The sequence below is a fragment of the Entelurus aequoreus genome, linkage group LG05 (genome assembly GCF_033978785.1).
Source record: "Entelurus aequoreus isolate RoL-2023_Sb linkage group LG05, RoL_Eaeq_v1.1, whole genome shotgun sequence".
NCBI classification, from domain to species: Eukaryota; Metazoa; Chordata; class Actinopteri; order Syngnathiformes; family Syngnathidae; genus Entelurus; species Entelurus aequoreus.
This window is the reverse complement of record NC_084735.1, coordinates 2590949-2616761: the sequence shown is the minus strand read 5'-3', so window position 1 is coordinate 2616761 and position 25813 is coordinate 2590949. Positions and strand designations below refer to the sequence as shown.

Sequence of the window (25813 nt, the reverse complement as noted above, 5' to 3'; positions counted from 1 at the left end):
TGGTGTATGGTGACATGGACTAAACATATCCACATATATATGGTGTATGGTGACATGGACTAAACATATCCACATATATATGGTGTATCGTGACATGGACTAAACATATCCACATATATATGGTGTATGGTGACATGGACTAAACATATCCACATATATATGGTGTATCGTGACATGGACTAAACATATCCACATATATATGGTGTATCGTGACATGGACTAAACATATCCACATATATATGGTGTATGGTGACGTGGACTAAACATATCCACATATATATGGTGTATCGTGACATGGCCTAAACATATCCACATATATATGGTGTATCGTGACATGGACTAAACATATCCACATATATATGGTGTATGGTGACATGGACTAAACATATCCACATATATATGGTGTATCGTGACATGGACTAAACATATCCACATATATATGGTGTATGGTGACATGGACTAAACATATCCACATATATATGGTGTATGGTGACATGGACTAAACATATCCACATATATATGGTGTATGGTGACATGGACTAAACATATCCACATATATATGGTGTATCGTGACATGGACTAAACATATCCACATATATATGGTGTATCGTGACATGGACTAAACATATCCACATATATATGGTGTATGGTGACATGGACTAAACATATCCACATATATATGGTGTATGGTGACATGGCCTAAACATATCCACATATATATGGTGTATCGTGACATGGACTAAACATATCCACATATATATGGTGTATCGTGACATGGACTAAACATATCCACATATATATGGTGTATGGTGACATGGCCTAAACATATCCACATATATATGGTGTATGGTGACATGGACTAAACATATCCACATATATATGGTGTATCGTGACATGGACTAAACATATCCACATATATATGGTGTATCGTGACATGGACTAAACATATCCACATATATATGGTGTATCGTGACATGGACTAAACATATCCACATATATATGGTGTATCGTGACATGGACTAAACATATCCACATATATATGGTGTATCGTGACATGGACTAAACATATCCACATATATATGGTGTATGGTGACATGGCCTAAACATATCCACATATATATGGTGTATGGTGACATGGACTAAACATATCCACATATATATGGTGTATCGTGACATGGACTAAACATATCCACATATTAATAAAGGCCATATCGCCCAGCCCTAATTAGAATGTGTGTTTTTTTTAAATATATCCACCATCATGTCTTTTATAATGATTGTGAACGATAGAAAAATTCCCCCCAAAAAGTGCAGTTCCCCTCTAAATTGCAATGATTAGATTTAAGACTTGAAGTGTATGAGCATGAAGTGATGAAGCCTACTTGGATGAGTCTTCTAAGACAAAGTGAACAGTCCAGTTGTGATGGATTGAATGCCCTGAGAATAAAATGATATGTGCTTACTTGGACTGTGATGAAGCTGTGAGGACTCAGGTGCTTTGTCTTCATGCTCTTCAGTCTTCACAGAGACAACAGTCAGTGGAAACTTGCTGACATCATCCTCCTCCTGCCCTACAACACACTCTCCCTCCTGAGTGATCCACACTTCCTCCTCTTCCTCTTTCATGTGGGTGGGCTGTGGATCATACTCTTCCTCTTTGATGTGGGTGGGCTGTGGCTCCTCATCTTCCTCTTTAATGTGGGGGGCTGCTGGGCGTCTGTTGGTAAATAAGATAAATGATAAGAGATAAAGAGAGAATATACATAGTTTTGGACTGACACTGTTAACACAATGAGATTGTTTGTGTTCTTTTGTGTGTTGTGTTAAAAGTGTGTAGCAAAACAACCAATAAAAACACAGGAAATACCACTTTTTGTCCTAAAATTAAGTAAAAAGTGATACAGTGAGTATAAAAACAGACTTGGAAATTTGATGGGGGTCAATTTGAAAAGTTTTATAAGTACGAGGCAGCATTGATTGAGGCATTCTTAACTTCACTGATGTAAAGTCTGTAAATATTGAGATTGTCATTACCATAACTTCAATATCATGGAAATTAAAAAAATCTAATTCCAAAATCACTTAAAAAAACATTCATGTATGTTTTTGTTATCATGCAGAATACTTTTGGGTGGTCATTTTGTTGGCTGGGCCAAAAGGAACTTTTAACAAAAACATGTTTTACTATGTGCTGTTTTGTGGAGTATCTCCATCAATAATTCCTCTTTAGGAATTGGAGACCATCTACGACACGCTGAAGGAAAGTCAGTCACCTTTATGCTCTTTTAATAATTCAAGTGTTGACTACTTTGGTCATTGAAAACAAATGTTTACTTTAACTTATTGTTGCATGTAAGTCAGAATCAGGAAGTGAAATTATAACTTTAATTAGATGTGATTACAGTGTAAAATGTATTTGGTGAGTGTGTGAGTTTTGTGTAAACATGTTGATACAGGTTACATCTTCTTGGGGACTGGAACACAGATATGTCCTGAAAGGATGCACCATTTTTTAAACCTTCACTAAGCTGTGCCACCAACATTGCCTCACTTAGCTCATTAAAGGCCTACTGAAATGAATTTTTTTTATTTAAACGGGGATAGCAGATCTATTCTATGTGTCATACTTGATCATTTCGCGATATTGCCATATTTTTGCTGAAAGGATTTAGTATAGAACAACGACGATAAAGATTGCAACTTTTGGTATCTGATAAAAAAAAAAGGCTTGCCCCTACCGGAAGTAGCGTGACGTAGTCAGTTGAACATATACGCAAAGTTCCCTATTGTTTACAATGATGGCCGCATGAAGTGAGAGAGATTCGGACCGAGAAAGCGACAATTTCCCCATTAATTTGAGCGAGGATGAAAGATTTGTGGATGAGTAAAGTGCAAGTGAAGGACTAGTGGGGAGTTGAAGCTATTCAGATAGGGAAGATGCTGTGAGAGCCGGGGGTGACCTGATATTCAGCTGGGAATGACTACAACAGTAAATAAACACAAGACATATATATACTCTATTAGCCACAACACAACCAGGCTTATATTTAATATGCCACAAATTAATCCTGCATAATAACACCTGCGTGTTTGTTATGCTAGCTCCTAGCTCCTCTGCTAGCTCCTAGCTCCATAGAACACGCCAATACAATTCAAACACCTGATCAACACACACAATCACTCAGCCCAAAAGACCGTTCACCTAACCCAAGGTTCACAAAGCTTATATATTTTTAAAAAGTTACGTACGTGACGCGCACGTACGGTACGGTACGTGTTATGCTAGCTCCTAGCTCCTATGCTAGCTCCTAGCTCCATAGAACACGCCAATACAATTCAAACACCTGATCAACACACACAATCACTCAGCCCAAAAGACCGTTCACCTAACCCAAGGTTCATAAAGCTTATATATTTTTAAAAGTTACGTACGTGACGCGCACGTACGGTACGGTACGTGTTATGCTAGCTCCTAGCTCCTATGCTAGCTCCTAGCTCCATAGAACACGCCAATACAATTCAAACACCTGATCAACACACATAATCACTCAGCCCAAAAGACCGTTCACCTAACCCAAGGTTCATAAAGCTTATATATTTTTAAAAAGTTACGTACATACGCAAAAAAAAGTTGCGCACATACGGACAAGCGATCAAATGTTTAGAAGCCAAAGCTGCATACTCACGGTAGCACGTCTGCGTCTTTGTCATCCAAATCAAAGTAATCCTGGTAAGAGTCTGTGTTGCCTCAGTTCTCTACAGGCGTCTGTGTATCGAAGTCAAAAGTCCTCCTGGTTAGAGTCTCTGTTATCCGAGTTCTTCCATCTTGACTGCATCTTTCGGGAATGTAAACAAAGAAGCGTACTGTTGTGGCTGAGTACGTTCGAAAAATACGTCCATTTCGCACCGACAACTTTCTTCTTTGCTTGCTCAGCTTCCTTCTTCATAATGCAATGAACATGTTTGCCACAGATTCACGAACACAGATGTCCAGAATACTGTGGAATTATGAAATGAAAACAGAGCTTTTTCGTATTGGCTTCAATGGGGAAGGCATACCCGTGTTCGCCGGTCTACGTCACGCGCATACGTCATCCTCAGAGGCGTTTCGAACCGGAAGTTTAGCGGCAAATTTAAAATGTCACTTTATAAGTTAACCCGGCCGTATTGGCATGTGTTATAATGTTAAGATTTCATCATTGATATATAAACTATCAGACTGCGTGGTCGGTAGTAGTGGCTTTCAGTAGGCCTTTAAGCAAACTACCAGGGTGAGTGAGTCCTTTTAAACCTTCATAGACCTCGTTGTTACTTCTGACCAGTCTAAGATCACCACAAGTGGAACTACTGTATGCGGCTTAAGTGATCATTCCATGATTTTCTATACCCGTAAAGAACATAGAACCGAGGCTGACAGCCACAAAACAAGCGAAGCACCAATCCTCAAGACCTAGACTAGCAAGGCTTTCAATGACAAACTGGCAAATTAAGACTTGCCCCGGTCCTTGCAAGTACACAGGTTTTTGGGTCAATTCCTAACCTCAGAAAAGTAGATAACTTCACAGTCAAAGTGGGTGACAATATTATACCAAACAAAAATGAGATTACCAATGTTGGCTGCATCGTAGAGACTAATCTCTCTAGTGAAAAAATTACTACTAAAGGTAGTCAAAGAATCAACCGACAAATTATGTTGTTACATAGTAGTACTACTCTTATGGATAGTATTGCACTTAAGACTCTAACACAAGCGCTCATGTAACCCCACTTTGAGTACAGAGTTCATATTTAGTACCGTGACGCCTTAAAAACAAACTCCAGACAGCCCAAAACAAAATGATTGGGCTTCTACTCAAGCGTCCATCTCACCTTTCCTTAACGTGGGGAGGCTCTTGGTGGCCGACAGAGTACATCTTCTTGCATTTGGTCTGGCGTACAAGATACACCATACCACTAAAATACCCATGTACCTGTCTAGATACTTCAAAATATATTGACCATTGTAACACCAGAGGTAGTTGCACAAGTCATATTCAACCCAGATTTCACTCCAAAAAAGGTTCCAATTTGTTTGCCTGCTATACCACCAACATGTGGAAGTCCCGATCAATAGCCATAAAGGAGTGTAAATCCCTTACTTCCTTCAAAGCCGCTTTGAAAAGACATTACAGGTTGCGGTTACTCATAACTGGGAATATACAAATCCTTTTACTTTTATTTTATTTTCATTGACTTTCTTGCAGTATTTTTGTTTACTTCCTACATAGTACTGTGTTCTGTGTGAGTTTAAAAAAATTATTTCAACTGAAACCATCTCAGGCTTTCTTGTAGCAGTGAATGTGTACCGTGATGAAAGTGTAGCCTTTCCTATGCAAACTTCTCATAACTCCTTCAATCAATCAATTACACATTGTTACAAACTGAGAGGAACATCAACTGTCTCGTTTACTTCACTTCACTTAAACTTTTATTTACATTTATGAGTTAGAATGTGATTTTAAAACAATATATATCCACCATCATGTCTTTTATAATGATTGTGAACGATAGAAAAATTCCCCCCAAAAGTGCAGTTCCCCTCTAAATTGCAATGATTAGATTTAAGACTTGAAGTGTATGAGCATGAAGTGATGAAGCCTACTTGGATGAGTCTTCTAAGACAAAGTGAACAGTCCAGTTGTGATGGATTGAGAATAAAATGATATGTGCTTACTTGGACTGTGATGAAGCTGTGAGGACTCAGGTGCTTTGTCTTCATGCACTTCAGTCTTCACAGAGACAACAGTCAGTGGAAACTTGCTGACATCATCCTCCTCCTGCCCTACAACACACTCTCCCCCCTGAGTGATCCACACTTCCTCCTCTTCCTCTTTCATGTAGGTGGGCTGTGGATCATCCTCTTCCTCTTTCATGTGGGTGGGCTGTGGATCCTCCTCTTCCTCTTTAATGTGGGGGGGCTGCTGGACGTCTGTTGGGTAAATAAGTAAATAAGATAAAGAGAGAATATAAATAATGAATTGACACTGTTAACACAATGACATTAATTGTGTTCTTTCCTGTGTTGTGTTAAAAGTGTGTAGCAAAACAACCAATAAAAAAAATGGGAAATATCTCTTTTTTCCTAAAATTAATTAAAAAGTGGTATAGTGAGTACAAAAACAGACTTGGAAATTTGATGGGGGTCAATTTGAAAAGTTTATAAGTATGAGGCTGCATTGATTGAGGCATTCTTAACTTCACTGATGTAAAGTCTGTGTACAGCCCTTACCTTTGGGCAGTTTGACGCGTGTAAATGATAGAATGTCCAATACTGTAGAACTGTGTTTGGATATGACAATCCGTTTATTTCAAGCTATCTAAATTAAATCAAATGTAAGTTATATAACAAAGTATGCTGACCTTGAATGGCATATTATCCCAGCATTGTCACCACATGACACGACACGATATGACACGACTTGTCACGGTCGAAAACTGTTTGTCTTCCAATCGCCCTGCCCATGCTGACACCTGAACCCAATTTATAGAAGCTACCATGGTAACCGCACCATAGCAACAGTCCCCTCCCCCATCAACACTTCCTGGTTCTTAACAGGAAGTGGACGGAGCAATCTGCCGAAAAGGAAATTAAACATGCTGAACCCAACAATCTATTAGAGATAATAAAATAAAAACAATATAAACAAATAAGGAAATTTGGCTCCAACAGTCTGTAAATATTGAGATTGTCATTACCATAACTTCAATATCATGGAAATAAAATAAATCTAATTCCAAAATCACTTAAAAAAACATTCATGGTATGTTTTTGTTATCATGCAGAATACTTTTTGGCAAAATATCCACATATATATGGTGTATCGTGACATGGCCTAAACATATCCACATATATATGGTGTATCGTGACATGGACTAAACATATCCACATATATATGGTGTATCGTGACATGGCCTAAACATATCCACATATATATGGTGTATCGTGACATGGACTAAACATATCCACATATATATGGTGTATCGTGACATGGACTAAAAATATCCACATATATATGGTGTATGGTGACATGGACTAAACATATCCACATATATATGGTGTATCGTGACATGGACTAAACATATCCACATATATATGGTGTATGGTGACATGGACTAAACATATCCACATATATATGGTGTATCGTGACATGGCCTAAACATATCCACATATATATGGTGTATCGTGACATGGACTAAACATATCCACATATATATGGTGTATCGTGACATGGACTAAAAATATCCACATATATATGGTGTATCGTGACATGGACTAAACATATCCACATATATATGGTGTATCGTGACATGGCCTAAAAATATCCACATATATATGGTGTATCGTGACATGGACTAAACATATCCACATATATATGGTGTATGGTGACATGGACTAAACATATCCACATATATATGGTGTATGGTGACATGGACTAAACATATCCACATATATATGGTGTATCGTGACATGGCCTAAACATATCCACATATATATGGTGTATCGTGACATGGACTAAACATATCCACATATATATGGTGTATGGTGACATGGCCTAAACATATCCACATATATATGGTGTATGGTGACATGGCCTAAACATATCCACATATATATGGTGTATCGTGACATGGACTAAACATATCCACATATATATGGTGTATCGGGACATGGACTAAACATATCCACATATATATGGTGTATCGTGACATGGCCTAAACATATCCAAATATATATGGTGTATCGTGACATGGCCTAAACATATCCACATATATATGGTGTATCGTGACATGGACTAAACATATCCACATATATATGGTGTATCGTGACATGGACTAAACATATCCACATATATATGGTGTATCGTGACATGGACTAAACATATCCACATATATATGGTGTATCGTGACATGGCCTAAACATATCCACATATATATGGTGTATCGTGACATGGACTAAACATATCCACATATATATGGTGTATCGTGACATGGACTAAACATATCCACATATATATGGTGTATCGTGACATGGACTAAACATATCCACATATATATGGTGTATCGTGACATGGACTAAACATATCCACATATATATGGTGTATCGTGACATGGACTAAACATATCCACATATATATGGTGTATCGTGACATGGCCTAAACATATCCACATATATATGGTGTATCGTGACATGGACTAAACATATCCACATATATATGGTGTATGGTGACATGGCCTAAACATATCCACATATATATGGTGTATCGTGACATGGACTAAACATATCCACATATATATGGTGTATCGTGACATGGACTAAACATATCCACATATATATGGTGTATCGTGACATGGACTAAACATATCCACATATATATGGTGTATCGTGACATGGACTAAACATATCCACATATATATGGTGTATGGTGACATGGCCTAAACATATCCACATATATATGGTGTATCGTGACATGGACTAAACATATCCACATATATATGGTGTATCGTGACATGGACTAAACATATCCACATATATATGGTGTATCGTGACATGGACTAAACATATCCACATATATATGGTGTATCGTGACATGGACTAAACATATCCACATATATATGGTGTATGGTGACATGGCCTAAACATATCCACATATATATGGTGTATCGTGACATGGCCTAAACATATCCACATATATATGGTGTATGGTGACATGGCCTAAACATATCCACATATTAATAAAAGGCCATATCGCCCAGCCCTAATTAGAATGTGAGTTTTTTTTTTTATATATCCACCATCATGTCTTTTGTAATGATTGTGAATGATAGACAAATTCCCCCAAAAAGTGCAGTTCCCCTCTAAATTGCAATGATTAGATTTAAGACTTGAAGTGTATGAGCATGAAGTGATGAAGCCTACTTGGATGAGTCTTCTAAGACAAAGTGAACAGTCCAGTTGTGATGGATTGAATGCCCTGAGAATAAAATGATATGTGCTTACTTGGACTGTGATGAAGCTGTGAGGACTCAGGTGCTTTGTCTTCATGCTCTTCAGTCTTCACAGAGACAACAGTCAGTGGAAACTTGCTGACATCATCCTCCTCCTGCCCTACAACACACTCTCCCCCCTGAGTGATCCACACTTCCTCCTCTTCCTCTTTCAGGTAGGTGGGCTGTGGATCATCCTCTTCCTCTTTCATGTGGGTGGGCTGTGGATCCTCATCTTCCTCTTTAATGTGGGGGGGCTGCTGGGCATCTGTTGGGTAAATAAGTAAATAAGATAAATGATAATCGAATTCCAAAATCACTTAAAAAAACATTCATGGTATGTTTTTGTTATCATGCAGAATACTTTTTGGTGGTCATTTTGTTGGCTAACCCAAATGGAACTTTTAACAAAAACATGTTTTACTATGTGCTGTTTTATGGAGTATCTCCATCAACAATTCCTCTTTAGACTAGCAAGGCTTTCAATGACAAACTGGCAAATTAATACACAGGTTTTTGGGTCAATTCCTAACCTCAGAAAAGTAGATAACTTCACAGTCAAAGTGGGTGACAATATTATAACAAACAAAAATGAGATTACCTATCTTGGCTGCATCGTAGAGACTAATCTCTCCAGTGAAAAAATGACTACTAAAGTAGTCAAATAATCAACCGACAAATTCTGTTCTTACTAGTGTTGTCCCGATACCAATATTTTGGTACCGGGACCGGTACCAAATTGTATTTCGATACTTTTCTAAATAAAAGGGACCACCAAAAAGTGCATTATTGGCTTTAATTTAACAACAAATCTTAGGGTACATTAAACATATGTTTCTTATTGCAAGTTTGTCCTTAAATAAAATAGTGAACATACTAGACAACTTGTCTTTTAAGAGTAAGTAAACAAAAGCTCCTAATTTAGTCTGCTGACATATGCAGTAACATATTGTGTCATTTATATTCTATTATTTTGTCAAAATTATTAAAGACAAGTGTTAGGAAATGGATTATTAATCTACTTCTTCATTTACTGTTAATATCTACCAAATAGTTATAGGATCATACATTGGTCATATTCAAAGTCCTCATGTGTCCAGGGACATATTTTCTGAGTTTCTAAACATAATATAATTTTTTTTAAACGAAAGAAGATGTTGTGATGCACAAAAAAATTTATGTAATCATAGAAGTAGTACTTTTTAGAGGCGGTATAGTACCGAATATGATTCATTAGTATCGTGATACCAGTGTTTCCCATAAACTGCCAAGATACCTGTGGCGGTGGGGGCGTGGCTATGGGCGTGGTCACCATGAAATCATCGAGTAATTTGCATAATTTACTACGATAATATGATTTTCTCTAAAAAGGCTAAAAAAATGTGAACTTACTAATTAATAATAACAGTTTTGTTTTAAACGTCCATCCACCCATTTTACAATATAATTACAACACTTTATGTACATATTTATATACAGATTTGAACAATAAGTTATTCACTGAAATATATTTATTAATTGTGGTTCTTACAAAAAATATATCTTATAAAAATATAAAAGCTAAAATGTCTCTCAAAGCTCTGCCCCTTTAATTAGTGCATACTAAATAATTTAACTTTAGCCTACGACTACAACCATATTATTTACCAGCAACATAAAGTGAAACAGAGGCAGAGGTGTCCTGCCACAGTCAGTAACAAATAAACAGACAACAGTAGTGGTGGTAGATAGACACAAAGCTTCATCAAACATCTGATCCACTGAACAAAGAGCTCCAAAAATCTTGATCCTACACTTCTCTTTTGTAAAGTAAATCTGAACAGCCGATATGGGCATCTACATCAACTATATGATTTGCCTGAGAAGCTGGACAGGACAAAAAAATACAATAAATAAATAAATAAATTAAATATTTTAAAAAAAAATTGTGGGGGCCTTAATTCTTTCGTGGCGGGCCGCCACAAATAAATAAATGTGTGGGAAACACTGGATACTATACGAATGCTGGTATACCATACAACCCCAGTTCTTACATAGTTGGATCACCCGGCTGGTGGGTAGAAATACACTTAAGACTCTAACACAAGCACTCATTTAACCCCACTTTGACTACAGAGTTCATGTTTAGTACCGTGACGCCTTAAAATCCCTGAAAAACAAACTCCAGACAGCCCAAAACAAAATGATTGAGCTTCTACTCAACCGTCCATCTCGGGCTCACCTTTCCGCAAACCATTTCCTTAAAGTGGGGAGGCCCTTTGTAGGTGACAGAGTACATCTTTTTGCAGTTGCTCTGGTGTACAAGATACACCATACCACTAAAATACCCATGTACCTGTCTAGATACTGCAAAATATATTCACCATTATAACACCAGAGGTAGTTGTACAAGTCATATTCAACCAGATCTCACTCCAAAAAATGTTCCAATTTGTTTGCCTGCTATGCCACCAACATGTGGATCTTCCTATCAAAAAGAAAACACATTACAGGTTGCGGCTAGTCATAACTGGGAATATACTAAGTCTTTTACCTATTTGAAATTATATTTTCTTGCAGTATTTTTGTATTTTAAATGTTACTTTCCACATAGTTCTGTGTGAGTTAAAGGCCTACTAAAAATTGTTTTTATTATTTAAAGGGGGATAGCAGATCCATTCTATGTGTCATACTTGATCATTTCGCGATATTGCCATATTTTTGCTGAAAGGATTTAGTAGAGAACAACGACGATAAAGTTCGCAACTTTTGGTCGCTGATAAAAAAAAGCCTTGCCTGTAGCGGAAGTAGCGTGACGTCACAGGAGGAAGGACTCCTCACATTTTCCCATTGTTTTCAATGCAGCGAGAGAGATTCGGACCGAGACAGCGACGATTATCCCATTAATTTGAGCGAGGATGAAAGATTCGTGGATGAGGAAAGTGAGAGTAAAGGACTAGAGTGCAGTGCAGGACGTATCTTTTTTTCGCTCTGCCCGTAACTTAGGTACAAGCTGGCTCATTGGATTCCACACTTTCTCCTTTTTCTATTGTGGATCACGGATTTGTATTTTAAACCACCTGCGATACTATATCCTCTTGAAAATGAGAGTCGAGAACGTGAAATGGATATTCACAGTGACTTTTATCTCCACGACAATACATCGGCGAAGCTCTTTAGCTACTGAGCTAACGTGATAGCATCGGGCTCAAATGCAGATAGAAACAAAATAAATAAACTCCTGACTGGAAGGATAGACAGAAGATCAACAATACGATTAAACCATGGATATGTAAATACACGGTTAATAATTTCCAGCTTGGCGAAGCTTAACAATGCTGTTGCTAACGACACCATTGAAGCTAACTTAGCTACGGGACGGCGGCGGCGGGCGTTGTAGCTTTCGACGACACCCCGGCCGCCATCAGAGTCGGCAAGAAACATATATTTCCCCAAAAATACGTACGTGACATGCACATAGCGACATGCACGTACGGGCAAGCGATCAAATGTTTGGAAACCAAAGCTGTACTCACGGTAGCGCGTCTGCTATCCGTCTCAAAGTCCTCCTGGTTGTGTTGCTGCAGTCCGCCGCTAATACACTGATCGCACCTACAGCTTTCTTCTTTGCAGTCTCCATTGTTCATTAAACAAATTGCAAAAGATTCACCAACACAGATGTCCAGAATACTGTGGAATTTTGGGATGAAAACAGAGCTTTTTGTATTGGATTCAATGTGTCCGAATACTTCCGTATCAACCATTGACGTCACGCGCATACGTCATCATACATAGACGTCACACGCGTACGTCATCATACATAGACGTCACACGCATACGTCATCATACATAGACGTCACACGCATACGTCATCATACATAGACGTTTTCAAGCGGAAGTGTGGCGGGAAATTTAAAGGCCTACTGAAAGCCACTACTACCGACCATGCAGTCTGATAGTTTATATATCAATGATGAAATCTTAACATTGCAACACATGCCAATACGGCCGGGTTAACTTATAAAGTGACTTTTAAAACTTCCCGGGAAATATCCGGCTGAAACGTCGCGGTATGATGACGTATGCGCGTGACGAAGTCAGAGTAACGGAAGTTATGGTACCCGTAGAATCCTATACAAAAAGCTCTGTTTTCATTTCATAATTCCACAGTATTCTGGACATCTTTTGCAATTTGTTTAATGAACAATGAAGGCTGCAAAGAAGACAGTTGTAGGTGGGATCGGTGTATTAGCAGCGGACTACAGCAACACAACCAGGAGGACTTTGTTGGAGCGCTAGCCGTGCTAGCCGCGCTAGCCGCCGACCTCACCTTGACTTCCTACGTCTCCGGGCCGCCAAACGCATCGGGTGAAGTCCTTCGTCCTTCCGCCGATCGCTGGAACGCAGGTGAGCACGGGTGTTGATGAGTAGATGAGGGGTGGCTGGCGTAGGTGGAGAGCTAATGTTTTTAGCATAGCTCTGTGAGGTCCCGTTGCTAAGTTGCTAAGTTAGCTTCAATGGCGTCGTTAGCACAGCATTGTTAACCTTCGCCAGCCTGGAAAGCATTAACCGTGTATTTACATGTCCACGGTTTAATAGTATTGTTGATTTTCTATCTATCCTTCCTTCTATCCTTTATTTTTTTGTTTCTATATGCAGTTAAAGCACAATGCTCGTAGCTAAAGCATTTCGCCGATGTATTGTCGTGGAGATAAAAGGCACTGAATGTCCATTTTGCGTTCTCGACTCTCATTTTCAAGAGGATATAGTATCCCAGGTGGTTTCAAATACAAATCCGTGATCCACAATAAAAAGAGGAGAGTGTGGAATCCAATGAGCCAGCTTGTACCTAAGTTACGGTCAGAGCGAAAAAAGATACGTCCATCACTGCCTCTCAAGTCCTTCACTGTAACGTTCCTCATCTACGAATATTTCATCCTCGCTCAAATTAATGGGGTAATCATCACTTTCTCGGTCCGAATCTCTCTCGCTCCATTGTAAACAACGGGGAATTGTGAGGAATACTAGCTCCTGTGACGTCACGCTACTTCCGCTACAGGCAAGGCTTTTTTTTATCAGCGAGCAAAAGTTGCGAACTTTATCGTCGATGTTCTCTACTAAATCCTTTCAGCAAAAATATGGCAATATCGCCAAATGATCAAGTATGACACATAGAATGGATCTGCTATTCCCGTTTAAATAAAAAAAAATCATTTCAGTAGACCTTTAAAATGTCACTTTATAAGTTAACCCGGCCGTATTGGCATGTGTTGCAATGTTAAGATTTCATCATTGATATATAAACTATCAGACTGCGTGGTCGCTAGTAGTGGCTTTCAGTAGGCCTTTAAAATATATATTTCAACTGAAACCATCTCAGGTTTTTCTCGTAGCAGTGAATGTGTACCGTGATGAAAGTGTAGCCTTTCCTATGCAAACTTCTCATAACTCCTTCAATCAATCAATCACACATTGTTACAAACTGAGAGGAACATCAACCTCAAACTGTCTCGTTTTCATGAAGAATCTAAATGAAAGCATTGCGTCATCCCCACAGGACAAAGCATCTATTGAAGAAAAGTGTTAATAATGAAATATAAAGTTAGTAAAGATGTGAGAGTAAGAAGTCAACAAACCTGACTTGATGTGTCTTGAAAACAGCGTCCAGTAGTTGATGTTGTCGCTCCTTCTCCTCTTTTGTTGAACGACGTTCCTCCTCATACTTTGCTACGGTTCTTTCGCACATTTTCACCCAATCACAACACTTTACACTCACATTTGATCTCTACTTAGCGATGTGTTGATAACGTCCGCGTCTTTTTGTTAGCAGCTAACAAGCTAAGCTAACTAGCCAGCTAAGACTTGATAAAGTGCGCTCAGGCTAATGTATCCGGATACTAACAATGTTTCATCTACATACACGACATATATGCGTACATGTATGCACTAAATACAAATAGAGAAACAATAATGGCCAGTGGCCACGTTTGGGCCTTCTCTGTCAAACGCCATTTTGCTTTTTACTCCTTCGTCTTCTTTGGATGGACCAGTTGGTCTCGTTCTCGCGAGACTCTCAATTGACGGGTCAAAGGCCGAGAGGGATAAACAAACCGAGAAAATGTCTTCTTCTTCTTCTTCTTCTTCTTCTTTTTCTTCTTCTTCTTCTTCTTCTTCTTCTTCTTCTTCTTCTTTTTCTTCTTTTTCTTCTTTTTCTTCTTCTTCTTCTTCTTCTTCTTCTTCTTTTTCTTCTTTTTCTTCTTTTTCTTCTTCTTCTTCTTCTTCTTCTTCTTCTTCTTCTTCTTCTTCTTTTGTTGTTTAATGGCGGTTGACAAGCAACCTTGCGGTGTGCATTACCGCCACCTACTGAAATGGAGTGTGGACCGAGGTGGATCCCTACTCTATATTCTTTTATTTGAAGACCTACTGAAATTAAATTTTTTTATTTAAACGGGGATAGCAGATCCATTCTATGTGTCATACTTGATCATTTCGCGATATTGCCATATTTTTGCTGAAAGGATTTAGTAGAGAACAACGACGATAAAGTTCGCAACTTTTGGTCGCTGATAAAAAAAAAAAAAGCCTTGCCCCTACCGGAAGTAGCGTGACGTCACAAGCTGGAGTGCTGCTCACATTTCCCCTACTGTTTACACCAGCAGCGAGAGAGATTCGGACCGAGAAAGCGACGATTACCCCATTAATTTGAGCGAGGATGAAAGATTCGTGGATGAGGAAAGTGAGAGTGAAGGACTAGAGTGCAGTGCAGGACGTATCTTTTTTCGCTCTGACCGTAACTTAGGTACAAGCTGGCTCATTGGATTCCACACTTTCTCCTTTTTCTATTGTGGATCACGGATTTGTATTTTAAACCAGTGGTCCCCAACCACCGGGCCGCGGCCCGGTACCGGTCCGTGGACCGATTGGTACCGGGCCGCGGCCGCACAAAAAATACAAAAAAAAAAATGTGTTTTTTTAAAAAAATTAAATCAACAAAAAATACATTATTTATCAATATAAATCAATACAGTCTGCAGGGATACAGTCCGTAAGCACACATGATTGTATTTCTTTATGACAAAAAAAAAAAAAAAAAAAAAAAAAAAAAAAAAAAAATTTACTACCCCTCTCTCCCCCCCGGTCCGTGGGACAAATTTTCAAGCATTGACCGGTCCGCAAGTACAAAAAAGTTGGGGACCACTGTTTTAAACCACCTGGGATACTATATCCTCTTGAAAATGAGAGTCGAGAACGCGAAATGGACATTCACAATGACTTTTATCTCCACGACAATACATCGGCGAAGCACTTTAGCTACGGAGCTAACGTGATAGCATCGTGCTTAAATGCAGATATAAACAAAATAAATAAACCCCTGACTGGAAGGATAGACAGAAAATCAACAATACTATTAAACCATGGACATGTAACTACACGGTTAATGCTTTCCAGCCTGGCGAAGATTAACAATGCTGTTGCTAACGACGCCATTGAAGCTAACTTAGCAACGGGACCTCTCAGAGCTATGATAAAAACATTAGGGCTCCACCTACGCCAGCCAGCCCTCATCTGCTCATCAACACCCGTGCTCACCTGCGTTCCAGCGATCGACAGAAGGATGAAGGACTTCACCCGATCATAGATGCGGTCGGCGGCTAGCGTCGGATAGCGCGTCTGCTATCCAAGTAAGTCCTCCTGGTTGTGTTGCTGCAGCCAGCCGAACTTTCTTCTTTGCAGTCTCCGTTGTTCATTAAACAAATTGTAAAAGATTCACCAACACAGATGTCCAGAATACTGTGGAATTATGAGATGAAAACAGAGCTTTTTTGTATTGGATTCAAAGGTGTACCAATACTTCCGTTTATCTAGTGAAGTCACTCGCATACGTCATCATACATAGGCGTTTTCAACCGGAAGTTTAGCGGGAAATTGAAAATGTCACTTTATAAGTTAACCCGGCCGTATTGGCATGTGTTGCAATGTTAAGATTTCATCATTGATATATAAACTATCAGACTGCGTGGTCGCTAGTAGTGGCTTTCAGTAGGCCTTTAACCAGAGGTGTGGACTCGAGTCACATGACTTGGACTCGAGTCAGACTCGAGTCATGAATTTGATGACTTTAGACTCGACTTGACAAAATGTAAAGGGACTTGCAACTCGACTTAGACTTTAACATCAATGACTTGTGACTTCACTTGGACTTCAGCCTTTTGACTTGACATGACTTGCTACTTTCCCCAAAACCCAAAGCTTAAAAAGTTATTTGGGAGCGCTCCGTATCTTTCATTTTGTACGTGTCTGTCTATCAGCGTGTGTGCTGCCTGTCAGCGTGGTGCTGTCAGTACAACAGCCAATCAAATTAGTTATACGTTGTTTTCATCACACAGCATTCATCCAATCAAATTGCAGGACAACCACCGAACAAGAGTTGTCAAACAATGCGGCAGAGAGAAACAATTATGCCAAAGTTGGTTTCGTTCGGGTATAAAAACTACGACTTGGTCAACAAAAAACGAATTGCGTATGCAAATCACGCAGTTCGAATATTACAGACGGAGACGCAACAACTTCCAACTTCGTTCGACATTTGAAGTTGCCCAAAGAAGGGTAAGTTTTGAATGTAAGATAACGTTTATTGGCTAAGTAACATGACTTTTATTTGCTGCGTAGTTAAATCAGTGAGGCTGTAAACTCACTGCTAACGTTATAACCATAGACATGTTTTAAGGGTACGCAGCATCGAGCGCTACTGCCTACTGGCGCAGACGAGACGCGGGGCCGCCATCTTGGAGTGGTGATCCGCTCCACTCAGTGCAATTCATTTGTCAGGAGCAATGAACTGTCAGCGCATTTAATTCATTTTACCTCACTGAATACCACTGATTTTCACGCGGTTTTTTGTCATACGTGTAGCTATGATAACGGACACATGTTTTATTATTCATAGTTTGCTTAACAGTAATATAATATTCTTATACGCTATAAATGACCAGACGTCCGAGATCAAAACTGGGAATATAATCCCAGAGAAGGGGGAAAAAACGGTAAGCTATTTTTAAATTGAAGAAAAAATATGATTAGGTTATATATACATGCGTATATCCTACATAAACAATGTATGAATACATTAGATATCTATATATCTTATAGACCGTATCTCTGTTGCTGCAGCAGCAGAGAGTTTATTCTGTCTTGACACTTTGTATTGATATTTTGTATTACATTCTTCCCTTAAATGATCATGTTTACAGTGATTGTTATGTATGTATTTTTTATGTATGTCGCTTTGGATAAAAGCGTCTGCCAAATACTTAAACATATATAAACACCTGAAAGTCTTTATATCAGCTAAAACCACCAATTTGTTTCACTACATTCAGAATAAAACCAAATGCTGTTTTACCCAACAATGTTAGTATTTGAATATTGTTACTTGAAGACTTATTCCTGGTTACAATTATACTGTTAAGAAAGTATTGTCTTATATTTTGCCTAAAATGAGAATGCATCATAATCAGTGGCGGCTGGTGAATTTTGTTTTAGGTGGGGCTGAAAGTTTGTAAATCAAACCCCTGTAGGGGCGTCATCCTCCCCCAGAAGATTTATTTGTGATTTTCACATACAAATATTGAAGATCTTTGCTCCTTCTCAACTCTGTGGTAATATTATTTTCATAAAATACAACCAATAGTATGTTAATGTTTGTTTTTGCAAATGTGTTTATTCTGTAAAGGAATGAGTTAAATGTTTAAAATTGTTTAAACTATTAAAATTACTGTTAATAGTGCTATTATGAATTGCAATGTCAGCACTATTTTTTTCCTGCAATTTCAAATGCACTTGTTTTAATAAATACATACAACGTTTTAAAAGCATACACAATCTGTGTAAAAATATTAGTCTGTGGTTAAAAGGACTTGAAAGGACTCGAAACTCAAAATGCAGGACTTGGGACTCGACTTGAGACTTTCCAGTCTTGACTTTGGACTTGACTCTGGACTTGCCTGTCTTGACTCGGGACTTGACTCGAGACTTGAGGGCAAAGACTTGAGACTTACTTGTGACTTGCAAAGCAATGACTTGGTCCCACCTCTGCCTTTAACACATGACAACAGTAGTGATGGGTCCGGCAACACCGATGCATGCGTCGAACTCATAGAGCAAAACCCCGTGTCGGTGCGCGTACCGCTTTTAGAAAGTCACGTGACCGATCATGAGCTGTTTCGGTCACGTGACCGACGCGCGAACTGTGTCGCACTGACGCCTCCTCTGTGCCCTGTGAGCGGGTCTTTTCTACAGCCGGAGAAATAATACCTAAAAAGAGAAATCGTCTAAAATGTAATACGTTGGAAAAACTGTTTTTTTTAATAAAAATGTGTAAAAAATTTTTTTAAAAAAGCATCCTCATTCACAACACGTTCTCTTAGATTTCCATGTTATGATACATGTCCACATTATTTATTGACTGTATCTAAAAAAGATAAAAATATATTTTTATTTAAATGAAGATATGAAATAATCCTAAATGAAATACAATGACTTGGTTTTAGGGTAGTCCGATATCGGCCCATAAATGCGTTAAAATGTAATATCGGAAATTATCGGTATCAGGTTTTTTTAATTATCTGTATCGGTTTTGTTTTTTTTTGTTTTTTTTTAATTAAATCAACATAAAAAACACAAGATACACTTACAATTAGTGCACCAACCCAAAAAACCTCCCCCCGCCCCATTTCTTTCTGTTATCAATATTCTGCTTCCTACATTATATATCAATATATATCAATACAGTCTGCAAGGGATACAGTCCGTAAGCACACATGATTGTGCGTGTTGCTGCTCCACTAATAGTACTAACCTTTAACACTTCATTTGACTCATTTTCATTCATTACTAGTTTCTATGTAACTGTTTTTATATTGTTTTACTTTATTTTTTATTCAAGAAAATGTTTTTAATTTAGTTATCTTATTTTATTATTTTTTTTAAAAAGTACCTTATCTTCACCATACCTGGTTGTCCAAATTAGGCATAATAATGTGTTAATTCCACGACTGCATATATCGGTTGATATCGGTATCGGTAATTAAAGAGTTGGACAATATCGGAATATCGGATATCGGCAAAAAGCCATTATCGAACATCCCTACTTGGTTTATATTATTGTATATACTAGGTCATAAAATCAGTGTCAGTTGAGTCGGTCCGTAGGTTGCCTGTAGGGATTTTTAATGTCCAGCAGATGTCAGTATTTAGTGACACAGTATCGACACTAGGGCTGTGAATCTTTGGGTGTCCCACAATTCGATTCAATATCGATTCTTGGGGTCACGATTCGATTCAAAATCGATTTTTTTTTCAATTCAACACGATTCTCGATTCAAAAGGATTCTCTATTGATTCAATACATAGTATTTCAGCAGGATCTACCCCAGTCTGCTGACATGCAAGCAGAGTAGTAGTCAACTGTTCAGAGCCATGGTGGGTGACAGTTTCTTCAAAATAGCCACCCTTTGCTCTGATTACTGCTTTGCACACTCTTGGCATTCTCTCGATGAGCTTCAAGAGGTAGTCACCTGGAATGGTTTTCACTTCACAGGAGCTTTGTCTTATGCGGAGCTGGGAACTTGCATTCGGAAATCTGGTGGACATTACACGTACTTACTGGAGGCTTTTGGCCCAGAGGTGGCTTTCGTAAATCTGTGGGCCAACCTCGTGGCTATCAGCTAGCTAGCTGCTAAGCTAGCGCGGAGAAAGGCAGCGCCGGTCAGTAAGAAGCTACTCCTACAGACCGCGACCACTTCCCTGAGGACAGCAGGAACTTCACTCGGTGACAGAAAACACTGTGAGTAATGGCTTCCTGCGCGTCTTGCACCATACTCACGGAGAGGTTGGCTCTGCTAGAGGGCCGTGTCCGCCAGTTAGAGCAGAGTAATGTCGTAACTTTAGATGTTGCGGACACATCTGCTAGCGTTAGCTGTAGCGAGCTAACTAGCCCAGCTTGTAGCAGTCCTAAGCGGCCTACAAGCTACGGTGTACCGGTTGAGACGCATAATAGATTTAGCTCTTTAGCTAGTCCTACACCCCAGTCTACCGGGCACCACACCTTAGTTATAGGGGACTCCATCACCCGAAACATAAAGCTTAGCAAACCAGCCACAATAAAGTGTATCCCCGGGGCCAGAGCACCTGACATTGAAGCTAATCTTAGGGAGCTAACTCGCAACAGGCCTAGTAAACACGTACGACAGGCTAATCGCACCACTAATTATGCGAATATAGTTGTACACGTTGGCTCCAATGACACTAGAATGAGACAGTCAGAGATTACAAAGAGAAACATAGCCAGGACTTGTGATCTCGCCAGAAAGATGTCCAGGCATCGAGTAATTGTCTCTGGCCCCCTGCCTGCGAGAGGCAATGATGAGAGATATAGCAGATTAGTCTCGCTTAACAAGTGGTTGGCTAGCTACTGTAGGACGCAGGGACTAACGTTTATTGATAACTGGCCCTCTTTCTGGGGCAAACCAGGCTTGCTGATGAGAGACGGCCTTCACCCTAACCAGGAAGGCGCCATCATCCTGTCTAGAAACATAGACTACTATTTAAGTCTCACTTGACTGACTACACTAGAGCAAGCCCGGTCACAGGCAATTACAATGTCTGTTAGTCCGGGTGAGGAGTCAGTTAAGCTAGAACTAGCCAGCGCCAGGCTGGATAATCCATGTACGCATAGCAATTCTCTTAGAATAATACACAATTCACATAATGTTTTTTCTGTTGTGTCTGTGTCAGAGGTGGACATGCATTCTACTGAGGTGGCAAATTATGATATGTCCAGTCTACTGCAGCACCAAGCAAACAATCGGAAAATTCCCGTCATATCAATTCCTAGATATGGTCGAAACTATTTAAAGTGCACTACGCATAATAAACGCAACATTGTTAATATTGCCACTACGGATAATCTTAACAAAAACTCGTCAAAACAGCCCAATACCTATAATATGGGCTTTTTAAACATAAGATCATTGTCTCCCAAGGCGTTATTGGTTAATGAGGTCATTAGAGACAACAATCTTAACGTCATTGGTCTTAGCGAAACCTGGCTCAAACCGGACGAATTTTTTGCGCTCAATGAGGCATCTCCTCCTAACTATACGAATGCGCATGTTGCCCGCCCTCTTAAAAGGGGAGGGGGTGTCGCACTAATATACAATGAAAATTTCAACCTTACCCCTAACCTAAATAATAAATATAAATCGTTTGAGGTGCTTACTATGAGGTCTGTCACACCGCTACCTCTCGACCTGGCTGTTATCTACCGCCCCCCTGGGCCCTATTCGGACTTTATCAGTGAATTCTCAGAGTTCGTTGCTGATCTAGTGACGCACGCCGACAATATAATCATAATGGGGGACTTTAATATCCATATGAATACCCCATCGGACCCTCAGTGCGTGGCGCTCCAAACCATAATTGATAGCTGTGGTCTTACACAAATAATACATGAACCCACGCATCGCAACGGTAATACAATAGATCTAGTGCTTGTCAGGGGTGTCACCACCTCCAAAGTTATGATACTTCCATATACTAAAGTAATGTCCGATCATTACCTTATAAAATTTGAAGTTTTGACTCTTTGTCAACAAGCTAATAATAATAATAACTGCTATAGCGGCCGCAACATTAATGCTGCCACAACGATGACTCTTGCTGACCTACTGCCTTCGGTAATAGCACCATTCCCAAATTATGTCGGCTCTATTGATAAACTCACTAACAACTTTGACGATGCCTTGCGCGAAATTATTGATAGTATAGCACCGCTAAAGCAAAAAAGGGCCCCTAAAAGGCGCACCCCATGGTTTACAGAAGAAATTAGAGCTCATAAATTATCATGTAGAAAACTGGAACGCAAATGGCGCGCGACTAAACTTGAGGTTTTTCATCAAGCATGGAGTGATAGTTTAATAACTTATAAACGCATGCTTACCTTAGCTAAAGCTAAATACTACTCAAATCTCATCCGCCTCAACAAAAACGATCCTAAATTTCTGTTTAGTACAGTAGCATCGCTAACCCAACAAGGGACTCCTCCCAGTAGCTCCACCCACTCGGCAGATGATTTTATGAATTTCTTTAATAAGAAAATTGAACTCATTAGAAAGGAGATTAAAGACAACGCATCCCAGCTACAACTGGGCTCTATTAACACAAATACGACTGTATATACGACGGACACTGCCCTCCAAAATAGTCTCTCTATTTTTGATGAAATAACATTAGAGGAATTATTACAGCGTGTAAGTGGGATAAAACAAACAACATGTTTACTTGACCCACTTCCTGGGAAACTTATCAAGGAACTGTTTGTATTATTAGGTCCATCAGTGTTAAATATTATAAACTTATCACTTTCCTCCGGCACTGTTCCCCTAGCATTCAAAAAAGCGGTTATTCATCCTCTGCTCAAAAGACCTAACCTCGATCCTGACCTCATGGTAAACTATCGACCGGTCTCCCACCTTCCGTTTATTTCCAAAATTCTCGAAAAAACTGTTGCACAGCAGCTAAATGAACACTTAGTGACTAACAATCTCTGTGAACCTTTTCAATCCGGTTTCAGGGCAAATCACTCTACGGAGACAGCCCTCGCAAAAATGACTAATGATCTATTGCTAACGATGGATTCTGATGCGTCATCTATGTTGCTGCTTCTTGATCTTAGCGCCGCTTTCGATACCGTCGATCATAATATTTTATTAGAGCGTATCAAAACACGTATTGGTATGTCAGACTTAGCCTTGTCTTGGTTTAACTCTTATCTTACTGACAGGATGCAGTGCGTCTCCCATAACAATGTGACCTCGGACTATGTCAAGGTAACGTGCGGAGTTCCCCAGGGTTCGGTTCTTGGCCCTGCTCTCTTTAGTATTTACATGCTGCCGCTGGGTGACATCATACGCAAGTACGGTGTTAGCTTTCACTGTTATGCTGATGACACTCAACTCTACATGCCCCTAAAGCTGACCAACACGCCGGACTGTAGTCAGCTGGAGGCGTGTCTTAATGAAATTAAACAATGGATGTCCGCTAACTTTTTGCAACTCAACGCTAAGAAAACGGAAATGCTGATTATCGGTCCTGCTAGACACCAACATCTATTTAATAATACCACCTTAACATTTGACAACCAAACAATTAAACAAGGCGACTCGGTAAAGAATCTGGGTATTATCTTCGACCCAACTCTCTCGTTTGAGTCACACATTAAGAGTGTTACTAAAACGGCCTTCTTTCATCTCCGTAATATCGCTAAAATTCGTTCCATCTTGTCCACTAGCGACGCTGAGATCATTATTCATGCGTTCGTTACGTCTCGTCTCGATTACTGTAACGTATTATTTTCGGGCCTCCCTATGTCTAGCATTAAAAGATTACAGTTGGTACAAAATGCGGCTGCAAGGCTTTTGACAAAAACAAGAAAGTTTGATCATATTACGCCTATACTGGCTCACTTGCACTGGCTTCCTGTGCACTTAAGATGCGACTTTAAGGTTTTACTACTTACGTATAAAATATTACACGGTTTAGCTCCAGCCTATCTCGCCGATTGTATTGTACCATATGTCCCGACAAGAAATCTGCGTTCAAAGAACTCCGGCTTATTAGTGATTCCCAGAGCCCAAAAAAAGTCTGCGGGCTATAGAGCGTTTTCTATTCGGGCTCCAGTACTCTGGAATGCCCTCCCGGTAACAGTTAGAGATGCTACCTCAGTAGAAGCATTTAAGTCCCATCTTAAAACTCATTTGTATAATCTAGCCTTTAAATAGACCCCCCCTTTTTTAGACCAGTTGATCTGCCGTTTCTTTTCTTCTCTCCTCTTCTCCCCTGTCCCTTGCGAGGGGGAGTTGCATAGGTCCGGTGGCCATGGATGAAGTGCTGGCTGTCCAGAGTCGGGACCCCGGGTGGACCACTAGCCTGTGCATCGGTTGGGGACATCTCTGCGCTGCTGACCCGTCTCCGCTCGGGATGGTTTCCTGTTGGCCCCGCTGTGGACTGGACTCCCGCTGATGTGTTGGATCCACTGTGGACTGGACTTTCACAATGTTATGTCAGACCCACTCGACATCCGTTGCTTTCGGTCTCCCCTAGAGGGGGGGGGGTTACCCACATATGCGGTCCTCTCCAAGGTTTCTCATAGTCATTCACCGACGTCCCACTGGGGTGAGTTTTTCCTTGCCCGTATGTGGGCTCTGTACCGAGGATGTCGTTGTGGCTTGTACAGCCCTTTGAGACACTTGTGATTTAGGGCTATATAAATAAACATTGATTGATTGATTGATTGATTGGTTTATATTATTGTATATACTAGGTCATAAAATCAGTGTCAGTTGAGTCGGTCCGTAGGTTGCCTGTAGGGATTTTTAATGTCCAGCAGATGTCAGTATTTAGTGACACAGTATCGACACTAGGGCTGTGAATCTTTGGGTGTCCCACAATTCGATTCAATATCGATTCTTGGGGTCACGATTCGATTCAAAATCGATTTTTTTTTCAATTCAACACGATTCTCGATTCAAAAGGATTCTCTATTGATTCAATACATAGTATTTCAGCAGGATCTACCCCAGTCTGCTGACATGCAAGCAGAGTAGTAGACCGCATCGGTGATCGGGTGAAGTCCTTTGTCGCTCCGTCGATCGCTGGAACGCAGGTGAGCATGGGTGTTGATGAGCAGATGAGGCTGGCTGGCGTAGGCGGGGGTGCATTAATCCAGCACAACAGCGGCGCATGGACTTCA

General features: G+C 39.8%; 1 protein-coding gene across 2 annotated transcripts in view; it reads right to left on the bottom strand.

Moving 5' to 3' along the window:
- Positions 1-15212, bottom strand: part of LOC133650023 (cardiomyopathy-associated protein 5-like) — a 32314-nt gene extending 17102 nt beyond the window's left edge. The window contains exons 1-4 of one of the 2 annotated variants that reach the window (XM_062046769.1): positions 14640-15212; positions 9038-9292; positions 5714-5968; positions 1464-1717 (exon numbers count right to left, since the gene is read on the bottom strand). In XM_062046769.1, coding sequence (XP_061902753.1) covers positions 1623-1717; positions 5714-5968; positions 9038-9292; positions 14640-14724 — 690 coding nt within the window. In that variant the 5' untranslated portion in view covers positions 14725-15212 and the 3' untranslated portion in view covers positions 1464-1622. Of the gene's footprint in view, positions 1-1463; positions 1718-3792; positions 3837-5713; positions 5969-9037; positions 9293-14639 lie in introns of those variants that run through there. The other variant, XM_062046770.1, reaches the window with a different exon arrangement.
- Between the last annotated feature and the right edge of the window lie 10601 nt (positions 15213-25813).